Raw genomic sequence first — 23461 nt, 5'->3', positions numbered from 1 at the left:
TTCGTGTCTTTTGGATTTTAACACTCTATAGCCCAAATTTGTTATACGAATTTACATCGATTTATGTGACTTACATCGATTTATAGCTATGAATTAACAACGTACTTACAATTTTTAATTTTAATTTTAATTTTTAATTTTCTGATTTGCGAAGTAAAAACGCGTAATTTGAATTCAGTCTTGGTCGAATTAAAATAACATCCGTAATCTTGTAGGAAGATTTTTTTTTAATTTCAATATGAACTTTGTTAATTACGCAAAATTATCCACGCTCCTCGCGTTATTTAAATTTTGTTGTTGTCTTGACGTCGCCCCAATCTCGTTTGAAAAGTTTAATCCATGCAATTTAAACTTATTGTATCCATCTTGACGCCGACGTTGTAATTTCGTTGAAAAAGTTGTATGCATTGAAATAGGTCTTATTAACAAACAACTGGTAAGCTGGGGTCATTCGCGATCGCAACATTGTATTTCTATTTTATTTTGTAACAAAAGTTTAGTTTTCTATATATAATAATTATTTTATAATATATATTTAAATATTATGTCTATTCATAATATAATAATTATTTTATTTATAATTTAAATTATATTTATAATATAATAATTATTTTATACACTAGCTAAGAATATAAAATATAATGGATCGTTTATCTAGTATTAGGTTAACATATCTTTTTCGACAACTATTATTTGCGTTATATTATGGCCCTGGTGTCTTTCTAAAAATCATTGTATAATACTAGGTATGAGTTAGATATATGTATGTATGTATCTGCTATCCGCTGTTGAAGAATATTTCGCTGTCTTATCGTGGGTAGCGTACCGCCACAGCGGTCGTTCTTATTTAGACAAAAGACTGAGCAGAATAAACAACAACTTCGCACGTCCAGGCTCGATCCGATGTTAGTCACGCTTGAGTAATTCCATGGCAAAGGCCGAAAACGAGGTGACTCAAATTTGCCCAGGTCGCAGGTATTTAACCAATTGCTGGACGCTCGGATCGGTTAGAAAATCCCCAGTCGCTCTACAACCGCCACGATTATACCAGTCACGCGAATCTGTATTCAGTATTGTTGTTCTTGAAATCAAGTTACGCAGTGTAGTGTTGAAATCATTTAGGTGAGTTCGGAATTACAATCTTCTTTTCTATTCGTGCAACTGATGTAGTCTGATTACACATTTCCAACTCTCTACTGTGGTTATCAAATAATATAATATAATTATAATATAATTATATATATATATATATATATATATATATATATATATATATATATATATATATATATCTATTATATATCTTTTGCACTGTCGCAATATTATACATATATAATATTACGACAGTGCAAAAGATACGTTCTGTTTTTGACAGATACCATTAAATTATTTCTCTGCGAATAATATCCGTTGTTTCTTATGCAAACATTCTAGTGCGACGTTCAGTTACTTCAACAGCATACTTTGATGTTTTTCGCGGTTCTTGTATTACAAACAAATGTTTTGAAAATGAGCAAAGGCAAGATTCTTCCGTGTGTGTTACATGCACATACATGTTACGTATGCATGTACAGCCGTGGATAAATATTTGTGTACATGGATAAATATCTGTAGATTTAGAATGTTTAAATCGGTCCAAACAAAGATATACACAAAATTTTGTACTCAGGTTACAATTGGATGGAAAAACACGTTATTCAATTTTTTTATCTAAACGTATAACGAAAATTCCAACAATGCTATTTATAGGTAACTTACATAAACGTTGAAAATTTCATGGAAATCTCGGTTGACGCACGGACAAGCGACACTCGTGAAAAAATGCGATTTTCGCAATCGTTCATTGTTTTTAGCTCTTAGCAACGTAAACCAATTTCGACGAAATATTCAGCATGCATATAAATGACCGAAACCTAAAAATATTCATTCCTCAGATTTTCGTAATACGTTTCAGATAAAAAGAAATTGAAAAACGTGATCATTTAATCTTTCCAATCATTTCACCTGACTTCAGTCGTTGTAAAAATTGACGTACACATTCTACCAAACGATTCCTTCTATATCATCTCAAAAACGATCAAATCGTTTTGTTCAATTTTAGTCGTTCCGTTTTAGGAGGCGTTGACACTGCCGACTGTACACGACAGCAGATGAATAGAGATTGTCGGAAACAAGATAGTCAAATAACAATACCTGTACTCTGGGGTCGAAATGGACCCTGGTCCGGCCGTCCGCGCGTTAATCAATCAAACCGGTCGGACCGTCGAATCAGAGTGCCATCGAAAAGCTCGAGCACATCGGTCCGCGTCCAGGAAACCGTCGATCGATCGCACGATCGATCTCTGGGAACACGTGTTGCTTCGATCATCGACTCGGCGCGCGTTTGCCGACGAGCACCGCCGGTTTCGCGGTGCATCGAGATTCGTCGGTTGCATTCGAAAACATGTTCCCTGTGTGCGCTTCCGTTGGGTGCCCTCGAGTCTGACAGAAATCCGACTGTTCCTCGATGCAGCACGCGCTGGCTGCACCTGTCGTGCATTTGCGCATAACTGCGATAAAACTCGTCGGTGGGCCTCGTCGTCCTTTTTTCTACCGCGTTGTTGTTTTTTTTTTGCGAAAGAAACGAGCGCGAGGTAGTTGACACGCGAGCTATGCGAGCCCGATCGCCGATAGAATAGGCAGATTCTCTCGCGGCAGTCTTGATTTTTCACCCCTAACTGGGGAGGGTGCGGGCCGGGTCGGGCCGGGCCGGCTCTCGAGCGCGTAGGGAACGCGGCTGACTCTCAGACTGCCACTCGAGGACGTTGTTAACCCTTCGTGGAGAACACCGCGTCATGCTCTATCGTACTCCACGGCCCCGGTCGAATGTCACTGGTTCAATGAATTATCGGAGAAAGCCGGCCCGCTCCGAGACTTCAAGACGGATATTTTCTGCTGTAAAGTGTGTTTTACTCGAGCCCGTGAGTGTTTAGATTCCGAGTTGCGTTCTTCATCTTGCTCCGTTCTTTGTTGAGGCCTGCGTTTTATCGGATCGCTGCTACAAGACTCCGCGTTTTATTTCGTTCGGAGCTACGATAGTGGTTGTATAGTGAAAGCGATGAATTCTGTTCCTTTGCTCTATGATCACGTCTTCGAGACGCAGTCAAAAAATCGGGCCTGAAATAATTATCACGTCTGAGAGACGTGGTTAAAATTTCGGACCAGAAATGATTATAACGTCTCAGAGATGTGGTCAAAATATCGGGCCAGAAATAATTATCACATCTGAGAGACGTGGTAAAAGAATCGGGCCGGAAATGAGAGCCGTGGTGGGTCAGTCGGGACAAATATAAAGATAACTAATTAAGCTCGTGTTAGATTAGGGAATATGTGTACTGTAGTTATTTGTTCGTCATTTAATTGTTTTATTAGTAGCTAAAGGAGTGTTGCGATTTTTGTGATCTTTAATTGTTTACAGCTCATACGAAGATCAATTGATTTCGATGAAACTTTTAACATGCGTATAACTTATCGAGATCTGCAAAACAAATTTTTTAAATTTTCATTGTAGGCTCAGATAAAAAAGTTAAAAACAAGAGCTTTTTATTTTCTTCGATCATTCCAAACACAAAAGCAACCTTTAAAAAAAGCATTTTAATTACGATCTAGTAGACTGGTCGCTCTATCATCTAAAAAAGAAATTCAAGTCGTTTAGTGCGGTTCTGAAAACGCTATGAAAGGTTTTGAAAGGTGTCCGAATATTAACTATATTTACATTCTGTAAGAAGTTCGCGATTGGCACACCTTCAGAGACGTTTCGCGCAACTGCGAAAGGGCTCGGCGCGTGATCGATCTTGTTGTTTGTGGTGCACGTTCTTGAAACCTAAATCGTAGGGCAAAAAGGTTCATTTCAGTTGCACGCATATTAGATAATTGCTGCCTAGTTGTTTAGTTCGCTCCGTTTCGAAATCTACGAATGCGAGTCCCGCTTTGTTAATCTCAAGCGTAGGACTGCCAAAAAAGACATTCCTCGTATGTAAATCTGTTTCGATTTAGAAGAAATGAATAACATTCGTGTTTAGAAGATCATGTAGGAAATCGTGGCGAGTTTCACTCGTTGATATACGTGAAAAGTTTAACAAGAAGAACATACTTTGTTGCTGCAGTTTCAGTTCTGAAACAATTTTTTTACTGCTCTGTTACATCGTTGGATATATCTAACGTGTCATTATTTTTGGCTATTGTGTTGAATATCATGTGCTTTATGGCCCAAAGTGCTTCCGCCTTTTTCTTTCAACATTTGCAATAATGTTGTACATTGTAATTTAATTGCATTGGCATATGTGACCTTGCAACCTATTTAGTGCAGTTGCGAAATACTGCAATTGTTCTTACATACCATGCAGTTGTGTAATTATCCACGAATGTTCTATAGATTGGTAAAATAAGTAACCACTGGCACAAAAGCCTAAGCTGAATTAGACTCGTTGTAACACCGCAGAGGGTTACACAGGATTAACTCTTTGAACTCGAAGCCGAATTAATGCAAAATTTAAAATAGTTTCCCTGACCCACGGTTTTTCCATTTTATATGAGCTAGTGCATTGTGACCCGAGCAACAGTTACCATTTCAACAGCTCTTTAAATATAAACAAATACGATTAATAAAATTATTTTGAGACGTAATATAACAGTTTTTAATGGCGCCTCGGAGTCATCACTCGAGTGCAATGCTAGTAGAATAACATCGTTTTATTATCTTTTCTCGTTTATTCATTGCGCAAGAGGATTGTCCATTACGAAAGCTTAGATAGATCTGGTCAGGAGTGAATATTCGATTTTCGTTCGATTTCGAAGCTGGAATCAACAAAAGAATTTATTCTGAATCTTCGTCTCTCATTGTTTCATAAATAATTCATTGTGTTCGCGTTTACGTGCCATTCGGGCAGATATTTTGTTACAGTTTTATCAAACTATCGACAGAAGTCTTAGTTCGAAGTGAAGTTTCATTTTACAACGAGTCTCGAGACAATTGTTTCATCGATTTATCCGAGAAGAGTGTACAGGAAAAAATCGCCTCGATATTTATTATATGAGTAACCCAGATTCCATAGCGTATAATAGAAAAACGATCATGCGTCAACGAATAGAACTAAATCGAAGAAGAATATTAATAAGCTTGAAGAACAATGGTGGACAAAACGAGTCGCGCGATTTCCCGTGTTAAATCGAATTGCGACGCGTTTACGTCGCGTTGGCTCGTGGGTTACGTGGCGCGCGGTGGGTAGGATTAAAGAGACCATTGTAAAAGTTCCGGAGACGTATGTAAACGCGGACGTAAACTCAATTGTCTCCACCTACGGGGCCAGCCTTCTTGTACCGTTGGCCGTCTTCAGTGTTTCCTAGAAGTGGCCAGTAAATTGCGTCGCCCTCCTTTCGATTAGCCTGTAACTCGATTTATACGCCGCTTAACCCGAGCCTCTATTCCCTGGACGAGATTCTAGCGCGGCCGTAAAGATCTATAATTTATGTTTGCGTTAGGGTTGTCCGTTCGACGCGTCGTTAACGCGTCCCTGATAAGCGGAGTCGAGACCCTCCCTTCCTCGATACACAACTTCATTTTCCTCTCGCATCTGATATCTCAATACAGTAAAATCTACCCAGTTGTCCTTCGGCAACTGGGTAACAGTTCGGCTTGTAAACAAAAATGCATAATTTGGGAAGAGGAGATACGATTTTTTTACCACGTCTCTCAGACGTGATAATCATTTCTTGCCCGATTCTTTGATCACGTCTCTCAGATGTGATATTCATTTTTGGCCCGATCTTTTTATCACGTCTCTCAGACGTGATACTTATTTCTGGCCTGATTCTTTGATCACGTCTCTCAGATGTGATATTCATTTTTGGCCCGATTTTTTTATCACGTCTCTCAGACGTGATACTTATTTCTGGCCTGATTCTTTGATCACGTCTCTCAGATGTGATATTCATTTTTGGCCTGATTCTTTGATCACGTCTCTCAGATATGATATTCATTTTTGGTCCGATTTTTTTATTACGTCTCTCAGACGTGATAATCATTTCTGGCCCGATTCTTTGATCACGTCTATCAGATATGATATTCATTTTTGGCCCGATTTCTTGATCACGTCTCTCAGACGCGATAATCATTTCTTGCCCGATTCTTTGATCACGTCTCTCAGATGTGATATTCATTTTTGGCCTGATTCTTTGATCACGTCTCTCAGATATGATATTCATTTTTGGCCTGATTCTTTGATAACATCTCTCAGATATGATATTCATTTTTGGCCCGATTTTTTAATCACGTCTCTCAGACGTGATACTTATTTCTGGCCTGATTCTTTGATAACGTCTCTCAGATATGATATTCATTTTTGGCCCGATTTTTTAATCACGTCTCTCAGACGTGATAATCATTTCTGGCCCGATTCTTTGATCACGTTTCTCAGATATGATATTCATTCTTGGCCAGATTTTTTGATCACGTCTCTCAGACGTGATAATCATTTCTTGCCCGATTCTTTGATCACGTCTCTCAGATGTGATATTCATTATTCGCCGATTGTGAACAACTATAAAAACGGGGCGCAAGACTCGAATAGTCGCATCTCCTCTTCGCAAATCGTCCATTTTTGTTTACAAGCTGGATAACAATTGGAGAGAATTTACTGTATTTTCAAATTGCTTCGACGAAAGTGATCGTATGGCATTTTTCTTGTATTTTCGTATCACGAAGTTCATTGAACTATGTCACCATTACTATTAACCCTTTGCATTTAGCTTATTCTGTTCTTTTAACACTAATTGTAAGTTATAACACTGAAAGTAACAAGCGCGTGTCGCTTTGTAACGATTGAAAGACTGTATTTATTTAGACCTCACGCCATTTTTATTATAATCTGTGCTTGGATTAACTCTTGGACACGCAACTAGGTACCTATACTGTATTGTTCTGGTTGAAGTTGTTAGGTACTTGCAAAAATATTTTAGACTCGTTTCAGATCCCCATTCTTTCGCCATTTTTACATTAACATTACGTTGTGGAACAATTTATATTGAATATTATTAATAGGTTTATAATCTTCAAACTTATCGATATATTCGTATCGATACATAATGAGAGGAATTATAAATGGAAATATTTTATAAAGAAATTGTATAGAACACAATAAATATATTATACATCTATCTATTTGTAATACAAAAGAATACAAGTTATCGATAGAATAATTTTGTATAAAAAGAGATTTTATATCATTTCACAGCAACTTTAAATAAAAAGAATGCGAACACGATCATTTTGACCGGGTCGGTATACATATTTAGTGCCGAAAATATTTTGGTACCGAATAATATATTCTTTTAGTTTTGTTTAATATTTAAGCATTCAAATAAATGTAGGCACACTATATGATGATGTAATTATTATTGTAATTACAATGAAACTGCAATTATTATTATTGTAATTACAATGAAACTGCAATTACTATTATTGTAATTGCAATGTAAAAAATAGCACAAGCAAGTTTTATCAAACTACAGTGAGAGGAACACACGCGAGATTTTCTTGCAGCAGAATTGAAATATCTATTCGTTTCGAAACTTACAGTGATTTTTCACGTTTTCTTATCAGATTCAGCAAATGATTTGCGACATGCTTTAAGCAGAAAATTACTGCAGATATCGAAAGAAATGTATGATGTGGTGTCTCCATCGATGAAGTTGTATTATGGAATAATCGAGTTCGTAGACAATTTTCAGAATTACGATACCGTCAATCCGATAAGACGACCAGCACGAGAAATTTCATAATACTATCAAGAAACGACCGAACATGTAGCATAATCGACGAGTCGAGTGCGCTATTACCGTTGTTATCAGGGTGGCATCCTAGGTCACGGTTAGGTCGCAGTGCTGCACTGTTGCGGGGACTCGCGAGCTATAAAATTGCATTTATCGCTTGACAATAACTGTCAATGACGGATCGCAAGTATGTAGGCTGTATTAATAAACCGCGCCGTTGCAACACTCGGTCGGTGGCTAAGTTTCGCAGGAAGCGCAGACTGGTTCGTGAAATTGTTATCGTTGAATGCTGTCGCTGGCGAAACGACCCGAGGCACGATGTACGTGATTTTCACGATGCATTGTCAACCATTCTGGAATTTCAATATCGTCTCGGGAAAGATTGGTAGCGCAATATACGTATAATAACCTGAATGCACACGATTATGCGGCGACAAAGAGCAATAAGACGAACAGAATTATCATGGTATCGCGAAGTTACGTTGTGAAAGAACAATTTGCTTCATTGTTACTCGTGATCTATATTATACCAGTCACTATATAATGCTACACTTTATTACTAGACTGCGGATCCATACGCGAAATTAAAATTGTCTGCGTCGATTGTGAAAGACAGAAGTCACGTAGGAATTCTTTTTATAGCTTTAACCTATTTGCATTCGTAAACGGAATAATCGATTATACAGCGTGTTTCATAATTATGTTAACACCCGAAAAGGAGTGATTCCTGAAGTCATTTGAAGTAACTTTTTCCTTAGCGAAAATGCAATCCGCGGCTTTGTTTATGAGTTATTAACGAAAAACAGTGACCAATGAGAGGCGGCCGAGCCAACGAGTGGCCGAACCAATGAGCAGCCAAGCGAATGAGCGGTCGATGCCCAGTTCCGCCGATTGGCTCGCTAGGCGCTAGGCGAGCTCACCTCTCATTGGTCACTGTTTTTCGTTAATAACTCGTAAACAAAGCCACGAATTGCATTTTCGCTAAGGAAAAAGTTACTTCAAATGACCTCAGGAATTCCCCATTTCCGGATTGCGAGATATTTCTGGGACACTCTGTATGAAATGTTCGAGTGTAACGAGCGTGCTTGTGTACGTATCTATAGGTTGATGTACGTTGGTGTCGATGATAAAGTGTAGGGATGGCGGTGCTATGAAGAGACGACTAGCTTGAAGAAATGTCTTCCCCTATGTTGCGTGAGGTGCACATAAAGTGCAGCTATTTAGGTCGTTTGACCACGTTTGATACGGTTCGAGCGGTCGATGTCGTTGCGACCTATAGCTATCTGCGTGATCAAACTAAAGTAATGAAACAGTTTGATTAACCACACTAACTGATCATCCGTCCCATCTATTGAGGTCGCAACACTTTCTTTCCAATTACCAAGGGTCTCGAAAACGAGTTTTAACAATCGATAACAAACTTACCGTAGCTTAAGGTGATGGAGTCGGTTATCGTCGAGTGACCAATTGCTGTGCCTTCGGTTTATTTACGAGCACAATCAACTTTATATTCATCGAATAAGACATATTAAATTTTTATATCCTTCTATATTGTTTATTTTTCAATAAAAAAAAGTACTTAGTACGTTTTATACGATAAATACAAAATTAATTATGCCCATAAACGAACCGATGCAACTGATCGCCCCACAGTAATTAGCTCCTCTAGATATCAAATATCTAAGAATCCATGGTTACATTGTCATGAATCTTCGTCTTATACGATGAATACAAAATTAATTATATCTGTAAACGAACCAAAGGTGCAGCAACTGATCGCCGCACGGTAACTAGCACCTCTGGATCAAATATCTGAGAGTCCACGGTTACGGTGTCATGAATCTTCATCGTCTTATACGATAAATACAAAATTAATTATGTCCATAAACGTACCAAAGGTGCAGCAACTGATCGCCCCACGGTAACTAGCACCTCTAGATCAAATATCTAAGAGTTCACGGTTGCACTATCATGAATCTCCATTGAGATCGACAGGTCTTTCATAGATCTCTTACAGACCTTTCAGATCGGTGGTTCCGCGGATCCGGGCCAGTGTGCGACAGCCGGTGAAAAAGAAATCGGTCAGCGCAGGAAGCAAATGGGGGAAAGTAAATTTCGATCGACCCCCGATCCTTGGAGCGGTAGGCACCGCCTGTCGGGATCCCGGCGCGGCGGTTTTAGTGGGCCACGCTATCGAGCGTTCTCGCGCGGCTGCAGAATTTCCTTTAATGAAAGCGACGATGGTGATCCGCGCCAGTTTATTTCCCCCCATGAAAGCGTCGACTGCCTCGACTTACCAGCGAGCTCCCGATTGTCCAGCTCCGGCAATTAATGGCCGTAGGTCCTCGACGAGCTCCGGGCAATAAGAGGAAATAAAAACGCAATGAAAGCGTTTTATTGGCTATCATTGGCCGGCTGCTGGATGCCCGTCGCGTTCCCGTTCCCGTTCCCGTTCCCTTTTCTGCTCGCGAAAACGGCTCCCATTGTTCCACGGCGGAGAGCGATCGCTCGAAAACTTCGATGAGGAACGGAGCCGACTTGCGATCCAGACTGGTAGCCGTCTGCGAGCTGGCTGGCTCGGTTAATTTCAACCGGTTAACGCTCGCTGAATGGCGCGACAAGTGATAATCGATCAGTCGGAGCCCGTTTATGTACCTGTCGGAACGCGTGATCCATCGTTCGACAACAAATCCGAGTCAATATTAGAATCGCCACGCCGACGGGCCTCTCTGGTTTGTTCGGCTCATTAGAAGCGACAGGACACGAGATCCCGCGGCGATGATTCCTCGCGTCCGTGATCCTACAACTTGATTATCTTCGACATCGTATTTCCTCCCGTTGGACACCGCCGCGTTCATATCTGATCCGACGACACGTGACAGTGTTTAACGAGTAGTCGAACGCGGCGCGCATCGGCGAGCACCGACACCACCGTCTACGTGATCCTATGTATCATACCAGACGAGCGTTATCATTATTATTTTTAGCCGACCGAGGCTGCTCGCTGAACGGTATTGAACCCTGGATTATTCTTTAGCCGCAAGGTTTAGTCCGGACGTGGGGCGCACCGTGTACACGCGCGCGCGTTCATTGATTCCGCCTTTTATTAGGCTACAGTCTGCGATAGTCTGCGATAGTCTGCGATAGTCTGCGATAGTCTGCTGCGAGACGTTAGCTCCACGGCTTATGAACCTTCCCCTATTCTATCATCGTTGATTCCCCTAGTCTGCCTCTATTACTTCCTATGTCCTCTGGACGAGTGCAATTTGGCGTAGAGAGGGCTGGTTCTTGCTAGGGTTGCCGACTTGCCAGAGAGAATATTCACTGCCCTGCACAAGTATTTCGACGCTGGCTAAGATGCTATTAGAAGTTTTGTAATCTTCATTTCATTTATACAGGAAATTCTCCCTAATCTCCCTAATTCTCGGATTGGGCATAAAAATGGACAGTTTGGAAAGAGCAGAGCCTTGCGACTCGTTTTTATGGTTGTTGATAATCAGTAACTATATACACGAGTCGCAAGGTTCGAATAATCGTATCTTCTGTACAGCCTGAACGTCAATTAGAGAGAATTTACTGTATGCAGGTCCGAGTAACGCAGAGGTCGAAACATTAATAAAAAACAGTGGACCACTTTTTGACCACACATGGATCACTTTTATAATGATCGAACTTTAAGCGTCACTGCAAAATCAATTTTACACCGATTTTAATTAATGTTTTTTCTTTCCAACAAATCTACATGCAATGTTAAGAATTGTTTGGCGTTTATAGGTATCATATGACGGTCTAAGAAGAAATCTTGAATCAGATTTATAATAGAAGGTTGTATTAATATAACTCACATTTTGAAAATAACGTGCAAATGTCCAAATATCGATTTTACACCGATTTTAACTAATGTTTCTTTCCTTCCAACACACCTGCATACAATATTAAGAATTTATTAATGTTTACAGGCATTATATAACGGTCTAAGATGACATCTTGAATCAGATTTATAATAGAGGGTTATACTAATAATAGTAACTCATACCTTAAAAATAACGTGCAAGTGTCCAAATATCAATTTTACACTGATTTTAATTAATGTTTTTTTTCCTTTCAACACATCTAAGTACAATGTTAAGAATTGTTTGATGTTTACAAGTATTATGTGACGGTCTAAAAAGAAATCTTGAATCAGATTTATAATAGATGGTCGTACTAATATAACTCAAATTTTGACAATAACGTGCAAGTGTCCAAATACTTTTGCTGGGCAGTATATCAACGGACCTTAGAACGTTCCTATGTCCACGAACGAAATTTCTATAGCGTTCAATAAGTTCGAAGTGTGCGTAGGCAAAACTGGGTTAGACTACCAAATTTCAGCTAGGTATTGGAACTCAGGTTATTAGAACCTGGGTTTGGTTGTTACAGATGAGGCCTCGAAACTTTAAGGGCTGTCTTCTCAAACTTGGAATCGGATCGTTGACCCCAGAAATGGGGAGACGTTTGATGATTGGAAACGTAACAATATTTCGCGTTGTTTGGGCAATTGTTCGTTAACAATACTGTTTACAGAATATTATGGGCTCGGGTCAATAAATTGTTGCCTCAATTCTGTCTTCCGTTTGAACTCGTTGCCGCGTGTAATTTTTGTTAACTAATTAAAATTCGTAATAATTTTAACGCTTTATCCACTGAAAGTCTATCAACCCTTCACTCCGATATCGCCGATATAATAATTTAGCGACACTAAATTATTATGTTTTAAGGTTATCATGTCAAATATATAAATAATAACACAAAATCTTTTATGTGTTAATTCCTATAAAATTTCATAGCAGTATAATGATTTCTCTTTCAATTCAGCTTCGTATAACAGAATCACAATTTTCGCAAAAATTGCTGCGAGGCAATAATTTTCAATTATTGTGCTATAGTAAGAAGAATTTAAAAATTCTTATTTCTGTATGATAATCCGTAACGAATGGAGATTATTTAGTGGTATGCAACTGAAATTGTTATACCCATCGAACAATTGATTACGAAGTCCTTAGCTGCAAATTCTACAAATTCTTCTCAATAATTATGAAATTGTCGCCAATAAATAATGTGTTAATAAGTTGAAAATTATGCAACAATATTTTTAAATTCCTTAACTGTTTCCCCGTTTTGTATTTGATCGATTCATTTCTGTGATAAATTTATAAAATTTGCAGTCTAATCATTATTATTCCAGTGCAGGAAAAATCTCAAAGTCTTTTCTACTACGAAATTGAGTCGTATTTCGGTTTCTTATATTAAGCTGTTCGAAAATTCGTTTCTTGAAAAACAATTTGATTAAATATTTTATCAACAAAGAGCTGAACTTCTACGAGCATGGGATTTCACATTTACCAGAAAGATGACAAAGTGGCCAATACATAATTCAGTAAAATGTATAGACAACTAAATATTATCGGCTTGTATTTTTCGTTGAGAGAACGATATTACGGTAATAAAAAACGAAATATGCGCAAAAAGACTGTTTTTGTTTCCATATTTAATGAGACACCTAAAAAAGACAACTGCACAGAATCGAACAAAATTTGTTCACAAATAAGCCTTGAAATGTCACCTACCAAAATATAATAATGACTTAGACAGTGGATTTGACATATTTATGGCAAAAATGAGCGGATGAAATATAAAATTGCGAAGGCACAAGAATAATTTAACGATATTGTCACACGTTACCTTCAAGTTAACAAACTTACCAGACAATTAATTTTTATTTAATCTCTGTGTCCTTGCAATTGATGTAGAAATTTTTATTTTGCATATAGGTCCGCGTTCTAATAATGGCAACACGGTTTCGAATGACATTGATCGATTAAAAGACTGGCGAAGTTGATCGGCGAAAAGAAAAAAAACGAGATTACATTGGTAACAAGCCAATGAACGAGCGTGTTTTTTGGTTGCAGGCTTGTCAGCATGATATGATAGCAGGGCCCGAAGCAATCTCCCCTGAAAGATGAAGAATCCTCACGTGCTCGCGTGCTTCCTACTGCTGGTGCCCCTGTCGCTCGGCTTGACCCCGCAGGAGGACGACCTGGTGTTCGATGACGTCGGCGATGAGAGCACCAGCACAGCAGCCACGGTGATCAACAGCCGGCGCTTCGACGATCCGAGAACGAGCTGGCACGAGCAGAACCGGCCGCGAGACATCAAGAGGCACCAGGTCGAGAGGCTCTGGGGCGTTCCCGATGTCGTCGTGCCCGTCGGCCACGTGCTCAAGCTGAGGATCCCGCGGCAGGCGTTCACCGGGCCCGTAGATTATTACGAGGTGAGAATCCGCGGATTGCTATCCTCTCTATCTCTCTATCTCCCTTCATCTTCTTCTACGCTGCGACTCGTAACTATAAAATCTCAGCCTTATCAGTTTTAACTCTTTTAGCGCAGAACGAAAATATCGCACCTATGCGAAAAATACCGGACCGATTTGTCGAATTTGCTAAGGTTTGGGAAGAAAGCTCATAAAAACCAAAGTATAAGAATGATATTTACAAAGTTCAAGAAGAAGCATATTACAAAATAATGGGAGAATAAAATAAGGTCAATTGTATTTAATTGTTTGTTGAAAATCATACGAATAACATAAATATAGAACATTATGAAAAAGAGGAAAATCAATTCTCTTTGTTAGAGACAGTATTTATAGTATTATATACTGGTATGAAGTATAGGTATTGCACTTTCAATCATTTGTAACAAAACAAGTGAATTGGTATAGCTAGTATAACATTACTGAAAAAAATGTTAGTATTATTATAAATATTTATATTTAGTTATCTGGTTATTGAAAATGTGTAATATTTACTTATTATTTCTCGCACAAATAATTTATTTAGCATTGATGCTTATTAATACATACACTAATGCATCCTGAATAGTTGGGCGCTATATGAGCCGCTTATTTTGAAAGTGGCCTAACTCCATTTATCTTCAAATCGAGATATTTAAAGTTTTGTGTTTCAATGAATTTAAAAATATACGTATAGGATACTAATGAGTCATACTGCTTAAGCGTATCTAAGGATGTTAAATTTAAAGTTCCTGTTAAAATAGTGGCAATTATTAAGTAAATAACGTGCGTTTTCTTATCAAGAATGGAGTTGGGCCACTTTCAAAATTAACAGCCAGATTCATTATAAAATTTGAAGGTGCCCAAGTCCATTCAACATAATTTAAGATGTTTCAAATTGAAAAAAACAATACTGAATTTGTTTTACATATCTTGAAAACACTTCGGAAACATAATTTATGCGATTTAAAACATTTTTTAATTACAGAACATAGAAAATTACAAACATAAATTTATTACAAAACAATTTACTATTCGTCTACATTGATGATCCAACCATCCTCCCACGCATATCATTGCCCACATTTGCAGAGTTTAGTACTCGTTTTAAGCGTCCTTCGCTTACTTTAAAAGTATCCAAAAAGAATTTTTTACAGACGGGAATTTTTCCGTTTTTAGAACGTAACAAATATCTAAAACTAAAATTTCATGGTGAACCTTTTCCGTTTGTTGGACGTCTTCGTTCCACAATTTTGCGCTCGACAGCTTCGTGAAGTAATACATTTTGTTTGTTAAAATCTGCCAAACCCCAAAACTTCTTAAAAATATTCTTTCTTTCTTCCTCATTGTAATTCTTTGTGCAAGCATTCCGACAACCACAATCTTTGTTTTCGAAAACTTTTTCAGGAACAATATTTCCGGTTTCAGTGCAATATCTTTTTCTTGAATTCCGTTTAATCTTTCGCACTTTTTGGATGTATGATGCATCAATTTTTTCTCCATTGTTATTCGGATCTTCATCCTCTGAAGACGAATATTGTTCTATAATTCTGTTTATTTTCGATTTTTATTTAAATTATCAGTTACTATTTCTTCTTCACTATCTGAACTAATTAATGGTCTTGTTCTGTTTTTCCTCATGGGTGAAATAATTTCTAAAATTTAATATTAAATTTTAAGTTGTATCTTAATTAAACGTACAGGTTATTCAACTAACGCAATTGTCCCAAAAATTAGGTTAACTTGTAAATACTAATTAGTTGAAATTACCTTCATCACTGCTTTTCGACATTATCAATAGTAAATATCTTGATGTAAGTATAAATGGAGTTGGGCCACTTTCAAACGACACGGCTCGGTTATTTAATTAATTCTGAAAACTTATGTGTGAAAAATTTATCGTATTTGCTCTGAATATAAGCAACCTGAAGTGCTTCACTGATACATAACATGAAGCTGTACATTTAACCATGGTAACCGGCAAAAAATTGGAAAACGGAGTTAGGCCACTTTCAAAATAAACGGCTCATATATTGGCACTTTTCGCAAGTGTTGCGAACAACGATATATCGTCGTTCGGCACTAAAAGGGTTAATATGTACGAGTTAATACAACAACGGATGATGTATGCCATCTTCGAAATTGCGTTGAGAAAAAATATATCTTTTTAGAAAGACAGATTATGTTCACTCTGAAACAAAAAAGAAACAGCAGCAAAATATGTACTGATTTGTTAGTGTTTCGTAACTATACATAGAACCAAGCACCTTCGTGTTTACAATCCCTCTCTTACTAGCTGCCCCACTGCCGCAGGGCAGGCCGAATGTAAACACGAAGGTGCCTTTTCGATGCGCGAGGACTATACAAGAAACGATATGACAAAGCCTGATTGGAACTACGTATATATACAGGGTTCCCCGGAAAGAATCATCCGATTTCAAAAATTTATATTTTAAAAAATTACACACAGAAAATTATAATTCAAACACGAATATAACGGGAAAATGTGCGAGTTTTACTTTTTGCCCCATTGGCACTTGGAGGTTCAGAATTTTCTTAACACGGAACTACCAAACCGTTAGATTGGTCGCAGTTCATCCGATAATATGGTTCTACACAGTTGGCCTCCGAGATCACCCGACCTAACCCCATGCGACTTCTTCCTTTGGGGATTTGTGAAGGATCTTGTCTTTGTACCACCTTTACCTACAAGTGTAAATGAACTGAAAAAACGCATTTGTGATGCTGTACGAACAATTACCAGCGATACATTACACCGCGTTTGGCAAGAACTTTCATATCGCAACGATATCATACGTGTAACGAAAGGGAGTCATATTGAACACTTGTAAACAAAAACTCACACATTTTCCCGTTATATTCGTGTTTGAATTATAATTTTCTGTGTGTAATTTTTTAAAATATAAATTTTTGAAATCGGATGATTTTTTCCGGGGAACCCTGTATATATAAAATCGAATATTTGTACTCACTGAAAACAGAGGAGTACAGTAAAATTTTCCCAATTGTCCTCAGTTTGTAAAAAAACATGGCCAATTTGGGAAGAGGAGATACTATTATTCTAGCCTTGCGTCTCGTTTTTATAGTTGTGTTGTTTTTGTATTGTCCATTTTTGTCTACAAGCTAAAGAACAATTGGGGAGAATTTACTGTATTCACGCATTACTGAATTATCGTTATAATTTCATTTTATTGTATTTTGCGTTGAACCTTTGTATAATAAAGCGTTCTATCCTGTTGATTTTAATAGTTACGAAACAACTAACACGTTCATTGTTGTTGCACCACCCTGAAGTAATGTGTTAAACAGTTCCGGGGTGAAACAATGCCGTCGTAAGCGGGGTTTTTAGTGGGTAAAATCCCCACATACCTCGAGAGTCTGGCCGTTTCCGGGGATCTGGTTGAAGATTTTCTCCCGCTATAAAGACCAAAAAAACTATTCATTTTTGTAGAGACAAATTTAATATCCGTCTTTCCATAGTATCCTATTACTGCACACATCATAATACCACCGCCACCCATTTGCCGCCTTTGCTACATGATTTCTTCTTTCCTCAGATCAGGAAAATAATAATTTAGGCCATCAGGTCCATTTAAGTTAAAACGCTTTTTGTCAGGAAAGATGATCTTTTTTCCACTAACTTTTTTCCATCTTGTATCCGATGCTCTGCATATTTCAATCTGGCTTGTTTATGTTTATCACTTAGCGGCGGTCGCTTACTCATTTTAAGCCTTTTCAAATGCTTACAACCCTTTCTTATTCTCTCTCTGTAGAATTCAAGGCATGGCTTAAAATTTGTCACCCTTCTCGCTCAGTTCTTCAACCTCGACTACCGAGGTTCTTTTCAACATACTTTTCTTTTATTATTTAAATAGTTGTGAACTACAGAACGACTTCTCCTTAACCCTTTTGCTACGGCGGTTCAGTCCGCCGTAGCGCCCCTCCTGAACGGAACCACCCGCCGAAATTGTGCACATTGCGCGTGGATAGTGTATTTGGGAAGAAAAGGGATTTTTCTTTAAAACAATATAGTTATAATTTCTGCATAAGGTATAAAGTTATTTAATAGGTAAAAAAAGTTTCATTAACAATGGAAAAAGTGAAGAAATAATATATAATATACAGTAATAAAATAAAACATAATATTCATAATACAAAACATAATACATAATAATTAGTCCTAAAGTTAGTACTTTCGATTTTCTATCCCTTTATGACATGTAACACAATAATAATGGGAAATGCAGGTAGAACAAATATAACTTGAATGGTGTGTCGTTTATTTCGGACTGTCGTTTGTTTGTTTCGTCAAAAGATTCACGCAATAGTAACAAGAGGCGATTTTACCAGCATGTCGGATATATCCGGCGTTCGTCCCCAGAGGGCGATCATGTGGATGTCGGATATATCCGGCGTTCGGCTCCGCGAGTTTTCATATGGATGACGGATATATCCGTCGTTCGGAGCGAAAGGGTTAATATGTGGGCATTTTTTCGCACCGAATAGTTTTCCTTCTTTAAATTGTTAACTATGTTGATCTCCGTTGCATGTAGTTGCGACATATTTGTATAATCAAGAAATATAGCACACTCGACGTCACTTTAAATACTGCACGCCTAACAGCAACAATTGAAAACAAAAATCTCTTTTGGTAGCGTTTAGTTTGCCGTTTTACCGGAGGCTGTCTTACAGTTTTGTCGCGGTGTGTATCTCACTCCATCTCATTCCATCTTCCTCCATCTTCTTCCATCTTACTCCATCTCCTTCTATCTCCTTGTACTTGTTTCCCTTCCACTCGGCTGCTGGACGCTGGCCAACAACCGTGTACCGATCCTGTACACTCTTGCGGATTTATTTTCCCGCCTACGCCCCGGCCATCGTTGCCCGGTCTTTGTTCCTTTGTTTTTAAACCTCTCCGCGACGCGCACAAATTTTCGTCCTAGACGTTGTCGCTGTCAGCAGGTCTTCTTAGATATTTATGGTTCAGACGATCAGACAACTCTGTCTGATGTACTCGCATGCAGACTCTCGCCGGTTTTGGTTACCGTCGAGGCTGCAAAAAACGCGGCTCGCGAATTAATAACCGCCGACGAGGTTCCGCGGACCGTGTTTTATACTGATGAACGTTTGCCGAAACTTGATCGATGCCATGTGTTCGCAGACGACAGCGTTGATTATTGAAACACGCATGCCTTCGACGAATTCGAGGCAGCCTAGATTATTTTGCTCCAGATCGACGACGGTTCTCTTATTGAACCGAATAGAAAATGGTAATTCAAACTGGCCACTAGAAGTTCTACAGGGTGTTGCGTAATTATGCTAACAGTCAGAAAGGGGCGATTCCTGAGGTTATTTGAAGCAACTTTTTCCTTAGTGAAAATGCAATCCGCGGCTTTGTTTTCGAGTTATTAACGGAAAACACTGGCCAATGAGAGATCGCGTACAGCTGACGCTCCGCCTTCGCGACCACTGCCGCTGCGTCAGACGGCCGGCGCGACACGGCATTGGCAGCAAGGGCGGTGCGTCGGCTGCACTCGCTTTCCGATTGGTCAGTGTTTTTCGTTAATAACTCGTGAACAAAGCCGCCGATTGCATTTTTGTTAAGGAAAAAGTTGCTTCAAATTACCTCAGGAATCACCTTCTTTCAGATGTTAACATAATTATGGAACACCCTTTAGAATCCGTGAGTTGAGTAGCAGCAATGTCGACTCCGTGGCTGTATCCTTTTCATCGAAAGTTCAAATTACGTATTTTCACATGGTAGATGCATGCTGGGCGTGTACATTCCTTGCTTATTGGTTCATGGGCGCACGCTATTTCAGCTAGTTCTTAGAACTGGATTCACAGTCTTCTCGTGTCGTATCTGATTTTGATGTAACTTTATAGGCTGCATGACAATTAGACGAAAAGGAACGAATTTTTAGAATCATGTACGTCTTAACTTCAACGATGAAATCACCATCTGAGAATTGCCAGTCTCGAGTCTAGATAACTGTCGCAAATAAAAGTCAATTTTAAATGTCATTGTTGCGTCATTTTTCATGCACCATGACGCAGAAACGTACACTTCTTTGGAAATCGTCTCATTTGCTCATGCCTCAATAATTTTGCCTTTTCGTTAATTTCGAAAGCTTCATTTTTGAGTTGATTTACACTTTTACATGGTCGATCAATTAATCGTGTCAGTAATTTTTGGCACGTTAAAGACTGCACGTACAAAACGTCTACATATCAAATAAAACAATAACAAAGCTATAATCTGTGTATCCTAATTTCCTCAAAAATAATATATTAACATATAATGTAAAATATAATATAATAATATAATATAATAATATAATATAATAATATAATAATAATATAATATAAAATAAGAAAACAATATAAAGCACAATATAAAATATCAAAAATGCAAAAATAATCGAAACCGAAGCACTTATTTGCACAAGGCCGATGTTTTAAATTTTTGATTCCTGCAACACGCGAGTTTCTATTATGACGATAATCATTCATATATGTATGTACAATTTATTTGTCGCGTGTACAAACACCATCTATTCTATAAGAATTATTCAACCAGCCCCAGTTTCATCTATAAGTAGAATTGATATACCACTCATTTTCGCAAATTGCCTGTTTTAATGTTTTTTTTATTAAGTAATAAGAATGATGTTAGATTGTCGGTAATAATAGTTTGTATTTACAGAACGTGGTGCAGCTAACGTTAAACCGAGAGAAAATTTGCTACTTTCTTAAAAGTTTCGATGCTTAGCACGGTTCATTTCTGTTACGAAACGTAAATAAGTAATAGCAAGTCCAAGAATTATTCTTCTTATCTCGAAAACTCCCGCAACTATCTTATCTGGAAAGGGAATCTGTGCAGCTCACGCTGTTGCTATATATTTACTTTGTACTACGTTTAGACACTTGCAGTTCTGCGCAATGTGCATGTAAAAGTTGCAGAAGAACTATTTGAAATTCTGCCTTGCCGTTGAAGTTTGAGAGTCGTGTATGATCGACGATAAAATATTTCTTTCGGAAAGCATTGCTTCGGTACGATGTGCTTTCCTTTCTGCGGAGATTACAAATTCTAAAGAATTTATAATGCAAATGTGAGAAAAAGTGAGCAATGAATGGAATTGCGTTTAAAATATTTCTAAAATACTTTAAAATAACTCAAATTATTCTGGTCTGTGTGAACTTCAATGATCAACGAATTGACTGCAATCGATTGCGATTAGGATAGGAGAACATAAAATACTAATAAATTGCGAATGTTTCTGCACGATAAATATACAAATTGCATATGCTTTTAAGCATAAATATGCAAAATGCATGTGTTTTTAAACATGAACATGCAAAATGCATATGTTTTTAAGCATAAATATGCAAAACATGCAACATGCAAAATGTAGAAAATAAAAAACATATTTTTCGTCTCCCATTGGTTTACCTATTTTCTCAAAAATATGCATTTGCGTAAACATCCGCGCAGATTACCAATAAAACATAAGATAATTAACACCATAAACTATTAGTTTATACACTCGTCTCGTCTCAACTGACACGACAAAACTGGCAATTATGGTACTTCCAAGATTTAAAAATTGTTGCTCCATATAAAATCTACGTAAATGCAAGTAACATTAATTTTAATATCGCTGAAAAAATATGTCGTACAACCTCGGAAAAGGTTCGCGGACTAAGAACTGTCGAAAGCTTGTTGTTACATGCAGGAGAAATCTTAAACAGAGAATAAATGGGATAAATAAAGTCAATAGCGAGCTGCGAACAGTTCCGCCATTCGTGAGAGATCCCTTTCGCCGTATGCAAAAGCCTGCCTGAAATATAGGGGAGCTAGGTTCTCCAATTGCTCCCCGAAGCACGGCAGCAAGTTCCCTGATAAAACGCGGAGCGGGACGTGTAAAAGCGAAGCGGATTTCCTGTTATACCGCGGAGGCGGCCAAGGCAAATTGAATCACGAATATAGATTCCCGACAATGTTGGCACCGCCGACAAAAGGAGGCAAATGAAAGACAGGGGAATACGTACGTCCCGCGCGGCAAGGATCAACCTATGAAATTTGGCGGCAGGCCAGAATTCGCCTGAGACGGAACCCAGGAATTGACGCGCCCCTTACCGCCCCCCCCCTTCTCCACCTTGCAGTCCGACAAATTGGGGTGCATCGAACTACTTGTTGTTCGGTTCCCCTTTCCGATGCAGGTTTCGGCAATCGAATGATTCTTACAGCAACGTTCATCGCTAGACCGCGAATCTTTATGCGAAACATCAATTTTTTGGGTGACGAAACTCTAAAGACAAACGACGAAAGACTTGTGGGTAAAAAAAGTATTGGGACACCCTTTGAAACACTATTACCTTTTTTTTTTAAACTGGACTAAATGTTAGAGGGACCAGTTCACTATACAGTGATTAAAATACTTTTTTAATTTTGCTATTATTTCGAATTACAAAAAGACTATATAGCGCGAGATCGTCCAACTTTTTCACCTGATAACAAAAATTTCGAAAATTCATTTTGTATACCTCTGTAACTTATATGTATGTAACATATGCATGTATGTAACAAATGTTCAAAGATCTCAAAATCTTTAGACATCTCACACAACTTTCTTCAATTTTTACTAGCAAAATTAAATAAAAGTATTTCAATCATTGTACAATAAGCCAGTCTCTTCAACACTTAAAAAAACATTCAAGTCATTTACTCGAAAATGTTACGAATTGAAACGTTTCAGAACCATTGAAAAATATATTAAACCGATAATATTTCAGTTGATCTTTTCCGCGAATGGTCCGACCATTTTGTTCCACGCTTTTATGCGTATTCTCGATAGGAGCTCATACTAATAATAACATTAGGTTGATGCGTATGAAATGTCGGATTTTTAAGCGAATATATAAAACTGCATATGTTTTTTCAAAAGCTGTTTATTTCACCATTTGCTTCAATACACTTTTCCCAACGAGATTTGAATGCATAGATGCCTGTTTTAAAAAAATTCTGATCTTTAGAATCAATAAACTCTAATATGGAATTTTTCAGACTGTCCTCATTTTCATACTGTTTAGCCCGTAAAAACTGTTCCAAATGTTTAAAAAAGTGAAAGTCGGTTGGCGGAAGATCCGACGAATAAGTTGGGTGCTGCAAAATTTCGTATTTTAATTCGTTTAATTTCGCAATTGTTTTGTACGACATATACGGCCGAGCGTTGTTCTGGAGAAGTATAGGGCCATGCCGATTAACAAGTGATGGGTATCTAATTTTCAATTTTTCAT

At 38.0% G+C, this 23461-nt stretch overlaps 1 protein-coding gene across 6 annotated transcripts in view; it reads left to right on the top strand.

The window, feature by feature from the left end:
• The window catches only part of LOC117218790 (uncharacterized), a 156932-nt gene that overhangs the window by 113629 nt on the left and 19842 nt on the right, over positions 1-23461 (top strand). For 5 of the 6 annotated variants that reach the window (XM_033467438.2, XM_033467437.2, XM_033467433.2 and 2 more), the window contains one exon: positions 13761-14122. In XM_033467438.2, the coding sequence (XP_033323329.1) occupies positions 13811-14122 (312 nt within the window). In that variant the 5' untranslated portion in view covers positions 13761-13810. Of the gene's footprint in view, positions 1-1005; positions 1123-13760; positions 14123-23461 lie in introns of those variants that run through there. The other variant, XM_033467436.2, reaches the window with a different exon arrangement.

Source organism: Megalopta genalis, chromosome 8, assembly GCF_051020955.1.
Source record: "Megalopta genalis isolate 19385.01 chromosome 8, iyMegGena1_principal, whole genome shotgun sequence".
In the NCBI taxonomy this organism is placed as follows: Eukaryota; Metazoa; Arthropoda; class Insecta; order Hymenoptera; family Halictidae; genus Megalopta; species Megalopta genalis.
The sequence above is the reverse complement of the archived record's forward strand: the minus strand, read 5'-3'. Positions and strand labels throughout refer to the sequence as shown.